The sequence below is a fragment of the Fragaria vesca genome, linkage group LG6 (assembly GCF_000184155.1).
Source record: "Fragaria vesca subsp. vesca linkage group LG6, FraVesHawaii_1.0, whole genome shotgun sequence".
NCBI classification, from domain to species: Eukaryota; Viridiplantae; Streptophyta; class Magnoliopsida; order Rosales; family Rosaceae; genus Fragaria; species Fragaria vesca.
The window spans coordinates 25,883,571-25,906,714 of NC_020496.1; the positions used below are offsets into that span (position 1 = coordinate 25,883,571).

A 23,144-nucleotide genomic window follows, 5' to 3' on the forward strand; every position below is an offset into this window, starting at 1 on the left:
CATATATAATCCATGTTATATCAAAGCTTTAAGAGCTTTGCTTGTTAACAATAACTGATCACCATGTGAAAACCATTTCTCGGTGAGAATATATTGCTTCGTAAGTCAGTTAATTATCAGAGAAATGAATTTCTACATCTCAAAGTTATTGGGAAGCTAGGCATGCAGTACATCACATGTCCAAGAATATTTGACGATCGATGTTCATAGCTCGGCCAATTGCTTCAAAGCATGGGATATCACATGATTTACATTGTAATATTAACTTCAACACCAAGAAACATGAATCAAATGCATCGATTACTGAAGCCACTGCAGACCCCAAAGAAGGTTGACAATCGACAATGATAAACGAAGAAAAGAAAAGAAAGCAGCAGAGGACAAGAAAGGAAAAGAAAACCAAGTGTATGACTAAATAAAACTTTCCACAACATACAAGTTGCACAATCTAAATTTGTATGTGATGCTAATCGAGCTATGCAACTGTGGAAACAGCGATCTCTAATCATTAATTATATGGTGTAAAGTGTTTCATACTATCTAGACAGACTTTAAGATCTATATATAGATTCATGTACGTACGTACGATCTGGTTATTGTAGAAGCATTTTGCTAGTTTCATGCAATAGTTTTGTTCTCCTATGTTTTGCTTAAGGTGCCGTGACTACTTTCCCCTTTATTCATAGCTCAGGCCCTGAGCCTCAGGGTTCACAAATTTGATGCTTTCTTTGGGTAAGTGCCACCCTTCCTTGGGGAAGATTTCTAATTTATGCTACCCAACAACTATCATTATCTTATAATAAGTTGCATGAAAGATATGGCATGCCAAGCCATATATGCAATGATTACAGGATCTGATTCATTCCCCTATATATTACAACAATTATGCACCTGTATTTAACAAATACTATATATCAAATTATCAGTTATAAGTTGGGGGAGAAAACATGTGTAGGTTGTAGCAATAACAAACTAATTAATATTGAGAATCTGATGTTTATGTAAAATTCTTGACAGATATATTGACAAGAAGTTTATAGTGATGAAAAGTAAATGAAAAATGTGTAATACAAAATAGAGGAAAGATATATGACACTCCAACTAAAAGACGATCCGTATTTGAATATTTGATGATGAAATTAAAGATCGTTCATAATTGAGGTATCTGCTACTTGTTAGCAATTGATCAATAGCATGGTCACAACACCCAACATTAATCTTTAATTTCTTTCTCTTTATAGCGAGATTGCTATTACTTAGTGGCATTTGTGGGTGTCATATATGATCTCTGGGTTGGCATTCTTGGAAAAGAGTAGGCTGTAACATGACCAATATGTGCTCAAAGAAGCATGCAATACACAATGATAATGAGCATTAAGGTCAATTTTCAGAAGGTGATCGATCGATGACGAGGGTGCTTACGATGACTGCTCCATATGATGAGCCACAGGTTGCAGCTTCATAAAGAATAGTTGTCATTGAAAAGCTGGTGGCTGGCTAAGGCGATGATGAGGAGGTTGATGATCTTATAAAGTCGGGTTGGCAAGACAAGGACAACACAGAAGTTGGTTAAAAGAATAGAAGAAGAATGAAGGGCAAGGAATGCTGCCACCTAGTAGCTTCTTCGATCTTCTGCACAACGCATGTGAAATCTGCATATGTATAACATGCCAAATGAAACTATTTTTGTTTTGTTCATAATATTTGGACAAAATATGACTGCTTTAGAAAACAAAATTACGTATTTTAGTAGCATTTTCTAGCATGTATGACTACTTTGGTTTTTATACACAAACAAAGCACTTCTGCATTGCAATTCACCGTACACTCAAAAATTGCTTCTCGTTCTCACAACTCCTATACACTCATCAGCTGCTACTCTCCAACAACCTTAGAAGTGCTTCCTCTGACACTCTCACAGCATAACAATCCCAAATTGGGGCCGAGGTTAGCTCGCTAGTAAGAGTACATGAGTCCTGTCAAATAAAACTACCTGTACTCAAAACTTGCTTTCTTTTTTGGTGGATAAGTAGCATGAGGTGATAGGTAGTTACATCGACTGATATTTACAGACTACGATCGCCGGCTAATCTACAATGGTGCCCAAGTGCAGTTCCACAGACAATTTCAGATCAAACTCGTTCTTTTCAAAAGCCCCGTCTCCTGATCTTTGGTTTTCTAAGCCTTTCAGATGTACAGAAAGAACGTCTCCTGCTCTTTGGTACTGTGGAGGGAATCAACCAAGTACCACATATTAAGCAAGCAGTCAGCTGGACATCTTCATCGCTTATGATATTCTCCACCTGGTTCTTCAAACAGATGAACAGGGAGAGTAAGCTCCAGCCCAAAACCTAGTAGTTCTTCTCCCTGGTGTCTTGTCTTGATGCTTCCAAAGGAAGTGGAGTCGAAATGCTGGCCAAATGAACACTGCAAACATGCAGATAAAATGGAAGAATTTAAACCCCAGTCATTTGTATATAAATGCTAATTTCCTAAGAGGCATTATGATGGGAACAATATGTGCCCAAACACCATTAAAAGGTATGTATTCATAAAACACTTTGATGCCCTAAGAGAGATGTAACATACCTAGCTAAAGAATGAGACCGTTCGAGTTAATCTTTCCTTGTCTTCGCTGGTTTTATGCTACCACCTGCAGTTGAGGAAGATACCGGTCTTTTGGCAGGCGCAGGTCTTGTTGATTTTTCAGACTTGGACGTCTTTGAAGGAATTAGAGCTGAGTAAAGAATAGCATCAACAGCTTCACGCTGCTGTTTCCTTTTTGCAATTAAATCATGAGAAGTTCCAGCTTGATTTGAAGCTCTACCTCCATCACTTGCATCCTTCATTTGATTTGTGGGAGGTGAAACCTGACTTGTCTGGCTTCTATCACCCTCGGAAATTCTCTTAGCTCTTTTCGACTCTTGCATTTTCATAGGACGATGCCCATCACCTCCTCTTTGTTCAGAGTTATCTGCATCTCTCTTTGAATTTTCAAATTTAACTTTTCTTTTACCCATTTGAGTATTGTCCAAACTATGTTTCCTTTTCCTGCTCTCTTTATCTGTACTTTCACCATCCGCTACATGTCTTCCTGGCATTGTAGACCCAACATCCGTGGAAACTTTACTCTGGCCATGGATTTTACCATCAATTAAGTTTTTAGGTCTGACATCTTCTTTAGTTCCAGAAAAAGCTTTTTCACTCTCATAAAGTCTTCTGTTACTAGAAGGAACAGGACCAATGTGCTTTGTTCTTCTGTCAAGAGCTTCATGTGCATTCCGATCGATGATTTTCGCATGCTGAGTAGCATCATGGATCTTCTGACTACGTTGCAACTCTAACAAATGAGTGCCAGAATTATTCTGGAGACCTGGTTCAAAGATGTACTTGTAAGGTGCTTTAGTCGTTATAACCAAATTTCTCTTTCTGGCATCTTTTACAAGAGCAGCCCAATTTTGGTTCATCTGCAAAGTCCTTGCATTTCCCAAAACCCAAAGTGAAAGTTTGGCTCTCGTCAAAGCAACATTCATCCGTCTAACATCAGCAACAAATCCAATACTGCCGGAATTGTTTCCAGGTGCAGCAGAGCTTGGTTCTGCTGCTCTAACAGTAGAAAGTATCAGTATATCAACCTCCCGACCTTGGAAACCATCAACAGTATTAAGTTCCATAGCATCTATGATAGAAGATCCAAATGCGCTAGAGAAACGAGAACGCAGAAGTGACAGTTGAGACTTATATGGAGTTATGATGCCAATTCTTCCACCATGAAATTCTGAAGGGTACCTAAGCAACACATCCACAATACAGTGTAAAGCAATCAATCAAGACCAAAAAGGTACGCTTGAGCAAAAGGGACTGGGTAATCTAATTCGCTATATTCTTTGATAGATAATTCTTCATCTTAATACAGGGGATATGAACATACACTATATTTAAAGAATCAATGAAGTCCGTTCAATTGCAGAAAACAGACTTAGTACCTCTTTTTAAAAAACTTGAGTAGTTCAACTGCAGCATCAGCTTCATGCTCATTATATAGGGACATGGCACTAGAATTCTTACCACGAAGCTCCCGACCATCAATAACATCATAAAAAATATAAGGTCCTAGACCTTTTGTCTCATGAAATGGTGCTGATTTGCTAGACATATCATCGCCATTCAGCAGCTTCTTCTCATAAAAATGCATAGAAGGAAACAGACATATGTCTGGGTGCATCCTATACTGCCAAGTTACCAACAGTAAACTGCGTAAGACAATATCTCCACATTCCAAACAACAGAAAGGAAACAGCTCACCTCACATAGAATAAGTAGCAGCAATATCAATAGAAAGTATGAGTAACTGCTGCACATATAAGTTTCCGTTCAATTGTTTAATCAGGCCAACCATATTTGCAAAGATGAAAATATGAAATCAAAGACGTATCAAATGACTATTTTGTTTTTTTAAAAGAAACAAATATTATGGACAAAAGGAAAACCTACAATTAGTCCACAAAAGAACTGAGCTACAAAACAGGGCTCCATAGAGGACTTACATATAAACTGCTGAATAGTATACTACTAAGGCATTTGAAAACCAATGACATTTCAAATGAATATGAACCATAAAGAAAGACTCAGTTTTCAATGGTCAACACACAACTGCCACTAGAGGTGACAGTGCAGCTAACATATATTGATATGCCACCTTAATAAAATACATATCCAGTGTTCAGCGGTACAGCAGAGATACTATATATTAATTACAATCTACTTTGTTCCATTCAAAAGGAGATAAAGGGTTCTTATTGGATCACCAAAACCACTAACTCCCTCTAAAATGATAAAACTTTGACTGTCAAAAAACATGAAGTGATCTGATAAGGTTACAACAGTGAAGCTAAAACCAAGAAGTGCAAGGCAAAATTAAAAATTACAGTACCTGTTTTGTCAGCATAATAACAGGGTGCCCAGCCCTTTGTAAACGTTCAAACATGCTGCACTCAAATAGAAATTTACTAGCCACGTTTGAGAGAACTGTTGCAGGAAGCTGCTTAGGATCACCAACCTTCAACAGTAAAATTTCAATGTTCAGCACTACCAAATACAACAAAAGAAAGCTCATATGCAATGGAGTTTGACACTCGTTAGTCCTTACCATGACACATTTGGTTCCAGTTGACTTTAATAGCTGAAGAGGAATCAGAGTAGCAGGTTCCAGAGCCTATTGTATTAAGAAGCAAAGCTTAAAAAGAATAATCTAGAGCATTGCTAGTAAGATCAAGTACTGTATGAAAAAAGCTTACTTGAGCAGCTTCATCAATAACAACAGCATCAAAAAGGGTATGTTCAGATGGACTGCTAAACTTATGACTTGACATAGATTCAGAACACACTCCATATAGGTCTCCCCCACAGCCACTTAGTGTAGTTACCACTATTTCAGCTTCTCTTAGTATAGACTTCCGCAATTTATATCGAAGTCCTTTGATTTCTTCATAAAATTTCTTCTCCTGCTGCTGAACAGAACTGAGCTCCTTATAGATTTGCTTCTTTTGCTCATACAGTTTTCTCAACTTGAATGCTATTTCTGCATCAGACATTTCCTTTCTATCTTCCTCCTTACATGTATCATCTTCCGAGGACTTGAGGTCAGTATTTTCATCACTTAAGTTAGCGCGCTTGGCTTCATAGAATCTAATACTGTCAACTAACTTTTCAAGATTAGCACGCAGTGCTATTGAGGACTCTGAACTCAAATCATTCTTTGTATTATTCAGTTTCATCCTCTCATCTGCTACACGTTGATCAACTATTGTATCTAGAAAAAATGGAAGTGAATTTGGATGTATTGTTTTCACATTTCCAACCCTTACAAGATATGGCTTATACATCTTTCCATCACTACCATAAAGGCCATGGCTAGAAATCCTTGACACTAACTCATCAACAGCAGCATTAGATTGAGCACAAATGAGTACCCTACCTCTCATGGAACTTTCTATAGACTTTGTATTCCTCTGTACATCCTCATCCAGTTGTCTAGCCAAGGCTGCATCCTGCCATGCCCTTGCAATAGCAGCAGCCTGGTTAATCTTAGGAACTGAAATTCGTTTCAAACTGCCATCAAGATTTTTTTTTTCACAATCTATCTTCTGTGGAGGAGAAGCAAGCAAAGCACTGACGATGGCTAGAATAGTTCTCGTCTTACCAGTACCTGCATATGATAAATGTAATCAAACCCAATTAATAATTGCTACATAGTATTTTAGATCTGATTAACATAAGACCAGGTAAATCACAAACCTGGAGGACCCTGAATAAGAGATAATTCAAAATCTTTCTTCCGCTTAGGTGTCTCAGTAGCAATACTAATTGCCTGAAGTTGACTATCATTAAAGGAAGACTTCAGAATTCGCTCCAAGGGTAGCGACAATTTACTCAGATCTACTTCATTGCTCACATTAGAATCAAGAGAATCATTGACAGGCTTCAAAATAATCGGAAGCAAAGGTATATCCTTTATCAATGATAATGCCTGAAATTCTCGAAGTTGAGATGTTATGTTCATGACACGACTTGCATGCCATTTACTACGTTCAAGGAGATTTCTTCTGGCTTGATGTAAACGTGAAGTACCACTCAGAAGATAGAACCTGATGAGTATGATATTTAATCTCCTTTTGTTGTCTCTCTCACGCCTCTCCACCTGATAAGCATAGAAGTTAATTTGGAAAATAACATCACGACTTATGAATGCTCTGATAAACTTAATAACAGAAAAAAAACAAAAGAATAATTATAATACAGATTGTACATATGCATATATATATATATATATTAAATTAATTAATATCAAGCCAAAAGGTCATTGAAGAAATTTCTCTTCTACACACGCAATGTAACAGAATAATATAAAATAAAATATAGCCGGTAATCTACTCTGCTATACATGATATGACTTTGGTGAACATGTGCAGTTAATTAAATAATATTAACACATCAGCGCAAATCAGTGGTTTAATATTAATACAAAATTAAGATTTCACAATTGTATTTGTTGCAGTTTGAGGAATATTTCAATGTTCATAAGTCAAAAAACATCAGAAGCCTTTTTTCCTGGTCAAGATGAGTAGCCCACTGTAATAAATCTTAAAATGTCAGTGGACAATACAAGATCAATTAAATTCAAGAATGAGCAACAAACGACATCCAGATCGCCATTGCAATACAAATCGATATGATCTGAAACCAATGGACTGCCAAAATTCAGTACATAACAAAAATTGCAGTTAGAGTTGCATGACAAAAAATGAAGGAATACCTTTCCGAGAACATGAACTTCATGAGAAGATTTTTGCGGGGGCTCTTTCGTTAGCAATACAAGGTCATTTTCTGAAAAGCTGCTTGATGCTATAGAATCATTGACATCATGAGCAAAGCGAACAAGATGAAAATCATCAATTCTTTCAACTGAAAGCACCGACAAGCTACCAATATATACTTCTTCCCATGAAGACATTTCTAGAAATGAACTCTGTAATTGTGCTTTAAACTCCTCCAAGACTAATGGACAAAAAATCCCAACATACTGTTCAGGTGATTGGAAATTCACAGGAACCTCCTTTAATTTTGCAACTTTATGTTTATCATTTTCACTTGCAGATGCTACTCCTACCAGTGCAAAGTAATCTAATTCTAATATAGGTCTATACCATTCATCGAGCCTTGGGGGCTGGAACCTTTTTCTACCTTCCAACCTATGTAAATGGCCAGCTCTATTTTGAGAAGGAGATTGAAGCTGAATGAGTTGTCTCTTAGGAGCAGAAATGCTTGGCTTTGGCACAAATGACTGCTGGCGTCTGATTGAGTTGAGAGCAGAGTCTAATGGATCATCTTCGTCATCACATATCGTCTCCTTCAATAAAGCGCCACGTTCTTTCCCTGCCATATTTTTGCCAGCTTGACTCAACTTTTTGGAACTGACAGCATTGTCAGATGACTTAGCTGTACCCTTGACTTTAAACGAATCATTTATATTGCAATCAGGGATTATTTCTTTCCTACTATTATCCACATCCCTTGATTTCAACAAAGAAACAGGCTGCTGTATTTCTATTAATCTATCACAATCCTGTTTCTGAGAAGCAAGGCCAGTACCATCTGTAGCATCAATTTTCTGGTAAGCATTGAAAGAATTGGTGGAAGTGTCAACACCAGAAGGCTTCTTCTTCACAGAATCATCATATGAAGTGCTTTTAGAATTCACTGTCTTGTCATCCATCAAGCACCGACTCATCTTAGTATCAAATGAAACTGTCTGACTTGGTAAAACTACTTCAGTTTCATCATCAGAAAGGACAATCATATTATTACCACGCTTTCTGTCATCCTCCATGGAAGAGTGAGGAATTTGAACATCTGGATCCCCAATGGACAAGTATTTCACATCTGGAACTGAATATTTCTTCTCAAAAGACAAGGCTTCAGGGGATAAACCCTTTGACTGGATGTTGGCCATTCCAATACTAGTGGAAGCTTCCTTAGACAAAGATACAGAGAGGAGCGACACTTGTTCGATCAATTCATCCATGGAAACACAGTCTACAAGGCAAAAGACGTGAAAATATGTTACATTCACACTGAAAAATTATCATTGCTTCAACGTTGAAAAAATAGTCACAGCAAGAAAGTTATACATCATTTTTCTGCTTGAGAGTGTTTCTATATGAAAAGCTCACCACTTGAAATGATTTTTTCAATAATGCCAATTGTCGATGCCATAGCACTTTTACATGTCCCTTTCAGAAATTTGAGCAAGGAGGTGATTGCTCGTTGCCAGTATATGACTACAACTTTAAGTGATGACTTTCCCCAATCCATTATATCATGAAGCCATGAGAAGTCACAAGTATTTGACAATATACCGGAACCCCCGCACGGTTTATAACAAAAATAGTATAGTCTTTCAAACACACAAGGGATGATCTCGAGTATGCGGACACAAGTCATCTGCAACAAAATACAACTAAAAGAGGTGAATTCCAGCTCACAGGAATCAACCTATACTGTATCACAAAACCTGATGTCCTAACTTTTTTTTTTTTTTACTTTCATCAAATTATTCAACCCTTAAAGCAATAAAGTCTAAAACTGCATGCAGGAAAAATTCTCAGATGGAAGGCTATGCAGTTTCTCAGATGAAAAGTAAGTTGATAACCGAAAACATAGTACCTGACAAACACTGTTATTGATAAAAGCTTTTCCTTCTAATAAGCTCCCACAGATGGAAGGCCACGCAGTTTCCGATACCAAGTAACAAAACCTTCCCAGTAACTTTGAGTCAACATTTGACGATTGCCCAGAGACGCTCACAGCCGGTGGATCAAAGATTGGCTGCCTAAGAAATCCACCATGGGAAGAGAACTTTGCTGTACTTAAGTGGTCAGGTTCTGGAATAGCCGAAGTAGGTATATCCCCCTCATTAAGCAATTTGCGTAGAACAAAGAAAAAGTGATGCAGAGTGTGAAAATTTAATACAACAGCATCAAGTTGAACCTGGAAAAGGAAAAAAAAAATATAAGCAAAAGAATGAAGACAGCCACGATAATCATTCTGTAGAGCTTCTGGAATGTACACTGCTACAACATCACTAACAGCTCATCAGAACTTATGATCCAGTTTATAGTATGAGCAAACTAATAATAATTAAATGAAGAGACATTTTGACCAGTTACTGAAAGCTCAATTACTATTTAGTAATCAAATAAAATATATACAAACTCAGCTACCTAGTTATAAAATTTAACACATGGAGAGATGTACCAGACGAGAAGATAGATGAACTGAATGTTGTTGAACATATTTCACTAGCTTCAACTCAAGAAATTCGAGAAAATCAAAGTATTACCAGTTTCACAGCATGTCTCACGCCAAAGAAAACTGAGGACAGTGAAGATTGATGACAGCAAAGGAAATTCAAACCACAAGAAAGACCCCTTGTATTGGAAACCTGTTCCAAGATGCACTTGCCAAATTGCCTCACATTCTGCATCCCATATAAATTAATGTTATTAGAAATGTAAAAAAAAAAAAAAATTATATATATATATATACACAATAGAAGATGCAAACCACTTATAGGAGTACAATTGACTGACAATGTTATGAGATAAAATGAAAATGCATGCAAGTACAATATTTGCTAGGGCCTGAAGGTAATCAAATAATTACATCATCAGGATCTATAAGCGCAAGGAACAAGCTTTCACCCATCCTCGGTTCCCATGTCCACTGCTTACAAAGTTCCCCCTGCCCCACTTGAACCACAAAATGTGCTGTCAACCTGTGACAGACCATTTGACATTTGTGTTATAGAAGGCTCACTTAAGCCCAAAGTCAACTAAGAGATGCAACAGCATGTATATACCAAAAGGACATAAATGTAAAACTGATTCAACAAAAAAACAAACCTATTAAAGGTTCGAACTAAAGGAAGATGCATTGTTGAAACTTTGATCGAGTTTTTTGACTCCTTCCCTTCTCCACCATCGTCAGAACCAGTAGGAACCTTCCACCCGAAGGTTGGAGATATTTCTGTAGCACAGGTTGAAAGCCAGGTCCTAACTGGAAGAGCCATTTCTGCACTAGTCTGTGGTTCTACCATAGAAAAATGAGAACGTGCCCAGAAAACAGCCTTGGAAAATGATATTGGAAAAACTGAGAGATTGGTGTCAACAAGAACATCAATCCACAGCATGGGAATGCACATCCACTCTCTATGTTCCCCAGATGCAATTTTGCTCTGTAAGCTAAATTCACTCCAAGAACTAGTATCCTTCTCTTCATTATCCAGTGAAAATGGAAGCCCGTCTTCATCTTCATCATTCAACTGAAAAGATAAGTTTTTCTCAGAACTCAGGGGTGGGTGCGCATTCAGAACTGAACTTATTAATGCAGCAGCATCAGACACTATGATGGTCTGTATTAGATCAAAGGCAGGCTGTCTTAGAGAGCTGTGAAGCGAAGAATCTTTCATAGATGACACAAGAGAAGGGCCCCTGTCAAATACAAACAGAATAATCAGGCAACAGTATGTAGAACCTTGTTAAATCAACCCTTACAGCAACCTATGCATGTAATGCTAAACATGCTTATAAATTCTCTTCATTCCCTCGAAAAGGAAAATTCATGCTAGAAAATCACGCAAAAACAATTGAAGAGCATTTTGAAGGACATATGTATTCCCACTCTTTTTTGAAAAATAATAATAATAATAATAATAATAATAATAAAGAGAGCGAGAGAGCATTGGTACAGAAAATTTGTGTCAATAACTTATTGCCAATATGCTCATTAACTATATTTCTTTGGAACACTCAACCCCAGACGAAAATTGCTTTATGGAAATGTTTCCCCTATTCATTCTATCATAATTTTTTTTGTCAGTTACAAAGAAAGTAACTTATAGCTGTGTATCAATTTGAAAAATACCAAAAAGGAGCCATCCCTACAGTAGGAAGAAATTTATGCCCATGATGCACAACTAACATTTTTCAACAATACTCCAGTGCTGTAATTGCAAACAATGTTTTGGAAAAGATATTTGAAAGTGCAAAGACAATAAACATTTTGTCATCTGTTTAGTCTCAGTTATGGCCTCCATAATAATAAAACATCAATCATAGTAAATCACTAAATCTCATACCAAAGAAGATAAATCATAGATGAATCACGTACCACATATGTGCACATTCAAAAGGAGGACATGGTGGGTTCATAGTGTAACCTCGATGTACAATAAGAAGGGATATCTGGGAATACAGTATAAAATCATTAGAATTGTCTTGTAATTAAGGAAGGTGTGTCTTATGTGATATATATATGCACAAGATTCCACATTTGTGACAATCCAGAGGAAGAGATAAGAACCTGGCATGCCCTTTGTCTTGTCAAGACACTGAAGTTACTGCTCACAGGCACCTGATGGAGGAGAAAATACAGAAAATGCCTACGCTGCTTTTCATGTTCGCCATCTTGCAAAGCTTCAAGAGACTACATAAATTACAGTCCTGTGTATCAGCAAAGTCCAAACAACTACTAGTGGCTTGCCAAAAATATATATGGACAAATAGTTTATAATTGCAGAATAAATTACAGACATGCCTGCAGAAAAGGCTGGAAAAGATCAAATATATCCTTATGGCTTTTCTCGTTTCGAGTATGGAAACACTGACCCAGTAGAGTATCGCGCATCACACCAGGATCCAATGTAGACCTCAACCAGACCTTACACCCTTAAACCAAGACACAAGGATAAACACAAAAGGTCTGAGCAGGATTGAACAGAATTTCACCACATGATTGGAAAGTTTAAAAGAGATACTGACCGAGCATTTCAAAGATTTTTCTCAAGCAAGCAACTGCATGAGAGAACTCTGATGAATCACCACCAATATGGTTGAGGACAATATCAAGGAAAATGGGATACCGCTCTAATATCCCTTCTTCAAAAGCTGGAGGTTCTAAGAACCCAAGCCTTCATAAAAAGAATTTAAAAACAAAAAGGTTAAAGAGAAGTCTTTAGCAATAAAATAAAAAAAAAGAAGAAGAAATAGTTGATGATAAATGAATTTGACCCAAATTTCTTACAAAGTTTTGATTCCTATCCATATGGATGTGCGGTCCAGCTGCACTCTGGGCCTTGTAGTTTTCTCAGTTGAAGGTAACACTTCTGTTTCCAACAAGCCAATGAATTTCTTAAGCAAAGGCTGCAAGGGTTCTAAGTCTACTGATTTCCTGTGTATAAAAGAATAAAATAAATAAAGGCACCACCAGAACGACAATTCAAGATAAAAATAGTGGTAGGTTATGCAAAAGAGAAGGCAGAAAAAAATTATAAACAAAAAAGATAAACGGAAGTATTGGTTACATATGAAGTTCAAAGCATATCCGAAACACAATAACCGGCACAGCAAAGATGCAACATCTCAGAGAAAAAGCCCAAATCTTGTCAAAGCAATTTTGAATGCGATAGTGATATTAGTATAAGTAGCAGAAACAGTATCAGGTGTCAGCACAGAAAGTGTGATGGGAGTGATTGGGAGGCAGCTACCATTAATCTGCTCAAAAACTACAATCTGAATAGGTCCGCTGCCCCGTTTCCCACTACAGGCATGAGACAAAGTAAAAAATAAAAACAAACATCAATGAACAGTACCTCAGTTTGCCCATAGAACCAGCTAAACGATGACCAACAGAACGCACTCTTCTTTTGAAAAAAAATAATGCATAAACACCCTGACAGAGAAAAGCTCACTTCATAAGTTAAAAGGGAACAGTCTTTTTTATGATAGAATGAATGTTCATGAACACATGGAAATACAACTACCAACTAAATACCGGAAACTGCTGCTGTCCGGCCAAGGCCAGTTCATGCATATTATCAACTGCTTCGATAAATCTTTCAAATTCAAGGAATAGGGATCCATCATCCAACAGTACAGGGAACATTAAAACCTGTGAAACCAGTAGACAAGAATGGATCAAATCAAAGTTGACTAAAACTTAAGGAACATTAATAATTCGATATAAATTCATTCAGTGATTAATTGAAATGGGACCACAAATATATCTATCAACAAATTATTTTCTAAGAAAGAAACTTAAAACAAAATCAATCAATTATGCACACTTCAAAATTATTGTACTTGGCCCTATTGTATCTGGGCAGTCCGGCTACCTAAGCTCTGTCAATCAAGCTGGCTTCCACAAGGAAAAATAAAACAAATTTATCTTATACATACCCAAACAAACAAGAATACAATATAAACAAACCCTAAAAACTATAAATGGGCATATTAAGCTTATTCAAACTTTAACATCCTAATAGAGCAGAACCACAATCTACTAGGGAGAGAAAGAAAAAGAAAGTTCCAACAGCCAGGCACCCTCAGACACTTAGATACTCCAGTCGTCCTTTAGATTTTAGGGTCAAATTAAAATCATTCTTGCATATATTCTGAATCTACCATCGCATGTCAAAAAGGAGCAGCGAATAAAAAGTGTTTTCCAAGACCATGTAAAGTGACTCTAACAAGAGTTTGTATGGAAGTAACAAAAATAACCGAAGTGAGAACACGTGTCCAATTTGAAATTTGAAGAGCCTGCATACTAGTCCTTGATGTAACAAAGAGCTTCAATACCTTCTTCTACGTAACCAGAAAAAGATCCTCCCTGGCATTAGTATGACTTGTGACATGAAATTACACATTTGCAGTGACCTTCCAATTATTTCATAACACTTTCTAATAAGCATTGAATTATGTAATTAAAATATGTTTCAACTGGTATGAATAACATTCAATCATCAATACGAGGCTAACTGTATTCAAGATAAAGAAGTACATAAGATAATTAAAGAGAGCATCTACCTCATACATGACACTAACAACTTCAGCATTATCACGGGCAGGATCATATTCCTTTCGAGCTAATGTAGTATTCATCTCTATTAAGTGTTGTGTCACCCTCTCCTCATCAAGCCTTCGCAAAACATCCAGAAGGGGGCCAATAGAACTCAACTCATATTCAGTGCTATACATTTCTTGTGCTTGATAGTGCTGGGAAATGCATTGGATACATTGCCGCATTTCTTCGGAGATTCTCCTCCATAGTTGTCTAAGAGGAGAATCACTATGCTCATCATTAAAATAGTTGTAAAACGTCTCCAGAAGAGGCCCCATTAAATCCCATGACCCACACCAAATATGATTTTCTTTTGGCAAACAGATCAAGAAATTAAATGTATCTGCAAACCTGTCACAATAAAACAGTGACTAAATGTTACAATACACAGATACACAGAAGCCAAAGACAACTAATGAAAAAAAAATGAAAAAAGGATCAGCAAGAGAACGCAATAGAAGGACAGAAGCCAAAAATTAAAGGGAATGCATGCACACAGGCTAACAAAAAAAGATTAGAATAAAATTTGGTAATGTGGTATTTTGGGGCCTCGCTTAATTATTTATTACATGTACTTATGCACTTACGTTTCTCATGTTTCAATACTGTGGAGCAAAAAGGACAGATGACTGCTTGACTTCTGTCATAGTAACTGTAAGGTTCCAATCCTTTTGACAACTTAGGGTGTATTGAAAAGAAACTTGAATTGTGAAAGAGGCTTTTTGAATAAGACTTTCTTGGTCAGATGACAAAGCTCACCCAAGAAATGATAAAACCAAAACCAACCATAATCATACAACTGAAGAAAAAAAAAAATATATGTGAATCATCAACAGATGCAGTCATGCTAACACCTTCTCTTTCTTACGCTCCTCTACAATCACACAGAAAAGTATCGTCTTCCATAAACATATAAGAAACAGAAATGCATACATCCAGCAAACTGAAAACAACAAATCCCAATCAAATTCACACAACTTGTCTATTTTCACCTATTCACATGATTCCAATTCCCAAACTCCCAATCAAATTTGCAATCACCGTTACTCAACTTAATTCCACCTAAACTCCGAATCAAATTCGGCATTGCTGCCATTATACTTACCTACACAAGTTGATCACTACTAACAACTCAATCAAATAAGCAACAATCATACTTGACTTGAATTGAATAGCATTTCACAACTGGTCTCTTGGATTTCAAACGCCAAGATTATGAAATTGAACAACTAAAGAATCAAGGAAACTAGCTCTGATAATCCGAATTGAAATGAAGAAGTGAAAGAGAGTACCATTGCTCTTTGCTCTTGTGAAGACGGTGACGCTTAGAAGGCTCAATCCGATCGTCGTCTTCGTCGGCTTCTTCCTCAATGCATCTCCACCGCTCCAATAGCTCTGATCTCGTGCTCCGCTTCATCGCCGTTGATTCTAAACCGTTGCGCCTCCGTCTCTGATTTTCCGTCACTGATTTTTAGGGTTTTTGGCGGAGACGAAGATCATTGAGAGAGAGAAAAGAGAGCGCGCGCTTAGTGTGTGAGAGAGAGAAAAAGGGTGGGTTTTATTAGAGGGAAAGTGGGGGAAACAAAGGGATGGGAGCTACGGTGAGGGCTTTTGGGTCATTTTGCCGCTGCGTTGAAAGACGTGAACGGCGACTTTTGTATGACGACCTTCATTTTTTCTCTTTTTTCATTTGCGATGTTGTGTCTCAGAAGATGCGGATATTACGAAAGTACCACCTTTCGTTAGTAGATACGGATTTTGTACGTATTTGAAACACATCATATAGGTAAGCGTATTTATACACAAGTCGTAGTTGTACACTGAAGATGGTGCAACGAGGTTATTTGGTCCTTTGGGGTTTTCATACTTTCGTAGTCGTTTTAGGTTTACTTGTTTAGAGGTGATTGGTTCTATGAGTCGATTTGGTGACCCTAACCTTGTTCACCTTGATGGATTTTGTTTTTGAATTTTTAAAAGAAAAACAAAAAACAACAAATGGTCATCAAGATCATTTAGTCTAGTGAATAACTTTCAGAGTTAAACTCTCATGACCATCAGTATTTCAACCGTCAAGTAAAAAGTTATTTTTGGGATTCATATTACTGAGATAGAGAAAGATATATTGTTTCATTACACGAATAATTGACGAGAAATGTGTTTGTTTTCACACGGTTATAACTTTTACACTAAAATGGTGCGATAATTTAATATGTGAACCAAATTTTAGTATAGCGACCACTAAGACATATGGTATAGTGAGTCAACTGGACCAAAACTTGAGCGTTGTCAAAACTGCAAGGTTTGCTCACATGTCAAGCTCATAAGGTGGTGCACAAACAATAGGAACAAGCTAACCATCTTTGGTATGTTGTAGGCTTGAGATCGGTTCGGGACAGTGCGGACCAAGCTATCTCGATCCCGATAACAATGTTAAATTTGGGTTCAGGTCGATTTGGGATGTCAAATTTTCAACACTGGTACCAAACCGTCCTAATCCTGATCGGTTCAGGACAATTTCAAGACCAATAAGGCATCTAGATTGCACTTCATTTTTGTCGTTTATGCAAGCATTTCCATAACCATAACTTTGTAGATATGTAAATTAACAAGGACCTAAAAGGCTAAAGAAACCATACAAGTGCACACTAAACCTCCAAATGAAGACCTCCATTTAACAAAACAAAGTCATCATACGAGCACAACCTAACAGCTATAAAAGTACACGAGTAACAAAATGACGAGTAACAAAATGATGAGGTTTAAGACATAGTCAAAATCATAAAGACATCAAGGCAGCTCCTTGTTATACAATCATCGGCACAACAACTAAACAAAGGGACCAAGATTAAGTGAATCTGATAAATGACTGTAAGAGGCGAGAGGGCTTGAAACTTCGAATCCTTGCGAGTCTGTAAGAGGATTCAATGATGATTACAGGCTTGGATCGATGATGGAGGGATTCGATTTCAATAGGAGGATATGAAATTGAGAGGCCCTCGGGTGTTTTAGGATTTGAGTTGAGTTTTCGATTTTTAGATATATACGAATTTATGAATCGGAACGAGTCGGCACATTGGTATGTATTTGATCCATACCAAACCCCACATGTTTGTTACTTCTCAGTATCAGTACCATTCAGGATTCAGTCATGCTCATCTCAACCAGATTAGTTTCCAAATAGGACGATCAAGATCGATTTTTTTTTTTCCGACTGAAAGAAAATAAATTACAACTGTAAACCCCTGTAACAACCGTTTCCCTAAAAGATCAGTCGGGATCTTTTTCGTTCAGATTCCTAAACCTACTACTTACATTGAATAATAATAATAAAGAGTAAAATATCGTCAATTAAAATCAGCATATTTTACCACGGAGCCAAAAGTCGATGAACTCTATTTTTTATTTTTTTTATTTTTTATTTTTTTTTCAGGACACCACACTTTCCCTCTATTCCTGTGGTGGGTCTCTCGAGGACTGAACCGAGGCCAAGTGGGGAGAGGTGGTAACCGAACCAAACCCAAAGACTCGACCCAACTCAACCCTAGGCAGAAGAAGAAGAAGAAGAAGAAGGAGAAGCAGAAGAAAGAGGAGGAGCACACACAACAAAAACGTTTCAAAACTCATTGAAGAAGAAGGGTCAAAACTGAAGGGCAGGAAAACGCCAAAACCCGCCCTAAATATCTCTCTCAAAATCAATGTCCCCAAAACCCCACTCCCTCTCCCTCTCTCAGGCATGTCAATTCCACACCCTTTTTCTCTCTACTTAAGATACTCAGCTTTTTTATATATAAATGCCATACAGAATATAAGGATACAAAGTGCTGCATATTCCTCTTGAATTTGATTATTAAATATCTGCTCTTTTGAGTTTATATGATACTAACCAGGAAAAGCATGGCATTTGAGTCACAGTCTATGAAGAAGGAGAAGAAGTACAATGGGGTATTTGGGGACATGTACTCCACTGTGGCCATTATTCCAAAAGACCTTGAGCTTGATAAGGATCCCCACCCATCACCATTTCAGCTTCACTTCCAGTTTCCTGACCTCACCCAACCCATCAGAGTATGTATTCCAAAATCCCCAATCTTTTTCACCTTGTTGTTTAATTGTTCATGTTGGTTTTTGAGAAATGGATTAGATATAGCTTTGCTTTTGATCTCTGTTTCCCTCTGGGTTTCTGAAATGAGGCATGATATAAAAGTAGTGTTCTTTATAGTCAATTGCTGTTTGGATTTCTGGGAAATTGGAGGACTAAGGAGAAGATAAACTGCTCATTCTATCTTTGTTGCCGGAATAATAAAGCTTGTGCCTTTATGTGGTTTAGGGATTCTTGAGGACGAGAGAAGTTGGAGAGTTCCTTAGTGGGGCTTTAGCAGGGGCGATGACCAAAGCTGTTCTTGCGCCGCTTGAGACCATCAGGTAAGGCTGTTGCATTAGTTTCTGTATTTGTTATGCTATTTATGAAGTATATTGGATTTCCATGGTAACTTGAGTAGGTGAAAAGAGGTGCATAAGAACCTATAAACAATGGCAAATGCAATTTCTTACGCTCATTCAATAGTTGAAACATTTTATGGACTGCGGTAACTATTAGATATATAGAGTTTGTTGTGGTTAACAATGTAAGCCCAAATGATGTTGGTAATTGATTCTGCATTATGGCTTCGTACCATTTTTTTGTTGATCAGTCTAGTTTACTTGTCTTGGTTACACAAGTCAATCCAAATCTATCTCAATTGTTGTAAGCAAGGTTTTGAAAAATGTGATTGACTTGTTTTAAGTTATTGATTGCATTCTATTGATCGGCATGGATGACAAGTTAACAGTGCTCAAGTTTATGTTAGGATTGCAGATTTACCCTGTATCAACTGCAAACAACATCTTGACCATAGATAGTCTTCCAAATTTGATTATTTTCTTACAATTATTTGTTCCATTTTGGGAGAAGTTGAATACTTGAATTTCAGTTGAACATCTTTCCACAATCACATACATTTTTAGGGATTTCCACAGAAAAGCATCCGTCATATGGAGACTCATTGTAGTCTGGTAATTGCGTATAAATTGCAGATCGTATGTTTCTGAGAGGATGAATGAAATGTCATATCATCTGAAGATCAGAGTTATGTTTGTTATCATATAATAAATCAAAGTAATTGTCAGTTTGTCATGTCTTTCTTAGTGACATAATGGGATTGTAAGTTTCTTTTTATGGATGTTCTAAGTCAGAAAGAATTCTCTGATTAACCAACTCAGCTCATGATTTGGTTAACGCTTTCATTCTGGCCAACTCAATCTAGAATAACAATTTAGAACTTGAAGGATATTCCAAGGTTTCCTTATAATTGGTTTTGTAACAGAATCTCCAATGGGCTCCTTAACTGAGCTGTTAATAATGCTGTCTGTCTCATCTAGGAGCTTCGGAGAAGGGAGACTGTGATTGTTTATTAGTTGTTTTGTTCAACATTACTGACTTAAGGGGTTGTTTAGTACTCGGTTAATTGTGGAACTCCTTAGTCTAAGGTTTCCGGGTTTCCTGTCAGTAGGCTAAAGAAGTACTAGACTGAACTGTGTTTAGTGAGATGGGACTGTAGGACTAAGAAACAAAATCCATAATATGAACAACCCAGGACAAGCAAAATCCACAATTGCCTTGGTAACTCGATTAAAGGTGAGATAAAGCAAACAGATTGAGGGCCAAAAGCGCTGAGAGTTTTAGGACAATGATGTTTCTGAGTGGATAGAGAAAGAGGTGTTATCTTGAGACACCAAAATGGAGTACTCACTAACACCAGTTAAGGAGGCTGAAAACCAAAAATGGTGCTGCATAGTACCATTTATTTTTGTACTCATTGATACCGAACACAACCCAAACTCATTAGTACCCATTTATCTAACACATGCCCACTTCTGTAATATGTACTGTTTTACAGATTACCTTTGCTATGTGTGACTCTTGTTCTATATACTTGATATGTGCAGGACTAGAATGATAGTTGGTGTTGGATCTAGAAACATCTCGGGCAGTTTCTTAGAGGTCATTGAGAAGCAGGGTTGGCAAGGACTATGGGCTGGAAATGCAGTCAATATGATCCGCATAGTTCCTACCCAGGCAATTGAGTTTGGAACGTTTGAGTTTGTTAAACGAGCAATGACGTCGGCACAAGAGAAGTGGAAGCAGACTGAAGGCCCAAAGGTGCAAATTGGCCCTGTAAGCTTGGACTTCTCTATCTCCTGGATTTCTCCTGTTGCTGTGGCTGGTGCTGCTGCTGGAATTGCTAGCACACTTGTGTGTCATCCCCTTGAAGTTTTAAAGGTACTTTCATGATAATTTACATGATAACACTTTAAGAGGATACCAGGAAATACATTTCGTCCCAATCTTATAAATTAACTTCGTTCCTTTCTGCTACTCCAAATGCATGTCTAATGATTATGTCCTTTGTCGTGTCTTCTTCTTTGTTTCACTGTCATGTGCTTTCTGTTTGTTCTCGTGGGATATATTCTGTGTTTACTTATTTGTTCTTCATTTCATTTTTTGCAATGATCTCAGTGTTGAATTGTAAACTCATTACTGTTGTAATTTTCTTTCTTATTTATCATAACAGGATCGGCTTACTGTCTGTCCTGAGGCATATCCTAGTATAGGTGTTGCAATCTGTAAGATTTACAAGGAAGGTGGTATTGGTTCATGCTATTCGGGTCTTTCACCTACACTGATTGGGATGCTTCCCTACAGTACATGCTATTATTTCATGTATGAGAAAATCAAGAAATCATACTGCCTAACAAAGAAAAAAGAGTCTCTAAGCCGTCCAGAGATGTTACTGGTTGGAGCTCTTGCAGGTGAGAAACTTCGCCTTGGTTGTGCAATCTATTTTGCATATAGAATATAAATTGTTTCCTCTTCTTTTATTCGAATTTTCTTTGGGGTCTTATTTGTTTTCGGGCAAGTTATGGGTCATGGCTCTTAGGTCAGAGTGTTTGTTAAAGAAACTAAACATGTTCAAGTCATCAAGGATATTGAAGCATTTTTATTCAGGCTTGTTTTAATCTTATGTGGGATAGCTGGATAAGATGACTTCTGTTTATCACATTTATAAATCATGCATACTTGAGAGAAGATTGTTCAAATAGAGATATGCTATGATCATTTATTAGTTTTCGGGCAAGCTATTGGGTCGTAACTCCTATTTCAGAGTCTGTTTGTTAAGGAATCTAACCATGTTTCAAGTCATGAAGTACATTGGAACATTTTCTTTCAATCTTGTGGTAATTTTATCTATGATAATAAGATGGATATGACTTTTTTTTTGGGGGGGGAATGGATATGACTTTCTGTTTATCAGATCTTAGAAATCATGCATCCTGCAGAGCAGATTGTTCAAATAAAGATCAGATACAATCATTTGTAATTGATAGCAGCGTAGGTAGTATTATAGGATACCATAAGACGCTGGGTGGGTCTAAATATATTAGGACAATGATGGTAATATCAGAAACTTTATTATATATTTTTCTTTGTTAAAAGGATATTGGACATCGAAATTGTTTTTATATTTTTCAATAGTATCCTTTTATTGTTTGGTTGGTTCACAGCCATGGTTTTTGATTAGCATATGATTGCCCCATGCTTCTAATAAAGCTTGCACTTATATATTATTCTAATATGTTCCCTCTTGTGAGTTGGAAAACCTCATGGTTGAGAAATGAACTAAGAGTTCTTCTTTTTTTTTCTTTTTTTTTTTTTTTTCCAGAATCTTCAGATAATGCACTGGCACTATTTTTTTCGGACAATTCATCTAATAGTTTCACTTTTCACTCGATTTGTCCAGGTTTTACAGCCAGCACAATCAGCTTTCCATTGGAGGTGGCCAGGAAACGGCTCATGGTTGGAGCTATGCAGGGTAAGTGCCCGCCCCATATGGCGGCTGCACTGTCAGAAGTGATACGCGAGGAAGGTTTATTGGGACTATACAGAGGCTGGGGTGCAAGCTGTTTAAAGGTCATGCCTTCGTCTGGCATCACCTGGATGTTTTATGAAGCGTGGAAAGACATATTGCTTGTTCAGAGACATCATCCCTTATAAGTTATAACAAGCTCTTACTTCATACTTTCAAATTTATGCTTATTTCACATCTTTTGTAGTGTAATCCAGATGGGGAGGAAATCAAGGCCATTTTAAGCATGCCTAAGAATGAAATCTTGCCCCTGTTGAGTCTGGAGCTTAGAAGAGAATAGTATCTGTTGTGGGCTGGTTTCCCTTTGCTTTCAAGACTAATATGCCCTAGTTTTGACCTCAGTTGAGCTCCAATCATGTAACGCATAAGATTACTGTGCACTGATGATTTACAGATTTTCAATTCTTCATCCAAAAGTTTAAACGTTTTGCTTCTGTAATTCTTATGCATTAATTCTTTGATGGAATCTCTTAAGGGTATTGTTTTCTGATAGTTGTACTAATCCAAGAAGAAGACAATGAATCCTACTTGACAATCTACAAACCATATGGCGTGTTTTCGGTGGTGCCAAAGTTTAATTCTCATTTTACCCAACCTTGTCAATCCATTCTCATTTTCCAGTTATTGAAACAGGTCATGGTGCGTGTCTTTTGGTCATTGTTTAAGTGATATACATATCATTTTTATAAAAAAAAAAAAAAAAAAAAAAAAAAAAATAAAAAT

General features: G+C 37.1%; 1 protein-coding gene and 1 pseudogene across 2 annotated transcripts; one reads left to right on the forward strand and one right to left on the reverse strand.

The window, feature by feature from the left end:
- Positions 1 to 1,849: 1,849 nt before the first annotated feature.
- Positions 1,850 to 15,874, reverse strand: LOC101303927 (annotated as a pseudogene). The gene is made up of 22 exons (XR_185120.1): positions 15,750 to 15,874; positions 14,424 to 14,808; positions 13,393 to 13,509; positions 13,211 to 13,290; positions 12,643 to 12,789; positions 12,381 to 12,529; positions 11,923 to 12,062; positions 11,731 to 11,804; positions 10,822 to 11,051; positions 10,464 to 10,632; positions 10,225 to 10,336; positions 9,902 to 10,039; positions 9,226 to 9,549; positions 8,733 to 9,003; positions 7,316 to 8,595; positions 6,298 to 6,700; positions 5,298 to 6,208; positions 5,150 to 5,215; positions 4,934 to 5,059; positions 3,987 to 4,231; positions 2,590 to 3,789; positions 1,850 to 2,427 (listed from the first exon to the last, which is right to left on the reverse strand). The product of XR_185120.1 is annotated as an uncharacterized LOC101303927 (transcript).
- Positions 15,875 to 17,938: 2,064 nt separating this feature from the next.
- On the forward strand, positions 17,939 to 22,961 carry LOC101309851 (probable mitochondrial adenine nucleotide transporter BTL1-like). Its single transcript, XM_004303755.1, has 6 exons — positions 17,939 to 18,188; positions 18,370 to 18,522; positions 18,785 to 18,879; positions 20,443 to 20,776; positions 21,069 to 21,306; positions 22,296 to 22,961. Exons 1-6 carry the CDS (start codon positions 18,153 to 18,155, stop codon positions 22,547 to 22,549), a joined length of 1,110 nt encoding a protein of 369 aa, XP_004303803.1. The 5' UTR covers positions 17,939 to 18,152; the 3' UTR covers positions 22,550 to 22,961.
- Positions 22,962 to 23,144: the final 183 nt, after the last annotated feature.

What these genes read in the sequence shown, in the direction of transcription:
- LOC101309851 (XM_004303755.1), top strand. Translation starts at nt 18,153, where the DNA reads ATGTCCCCAAAACCCCACTCCCTCTCCCTCTCTCAG. An exon ending in ACCTCACCCAACCCATCAGA is followed by an intron (nt 18,523 to 18,784) that starts GTATGTATTCCA and finishes TATGTGGTTTAG; the next exon opens with GGATTCTTGAGGACGAGAGA. An exon ending in GCGCCGCTTGAGACCATCAG is followed by an intron (nt 18,880 to 20,442) that starts GTAAGGCTGTTG and finishes TGATATGTGCAG; the next exon opens with GACTAGAATGATAGTTGGTG.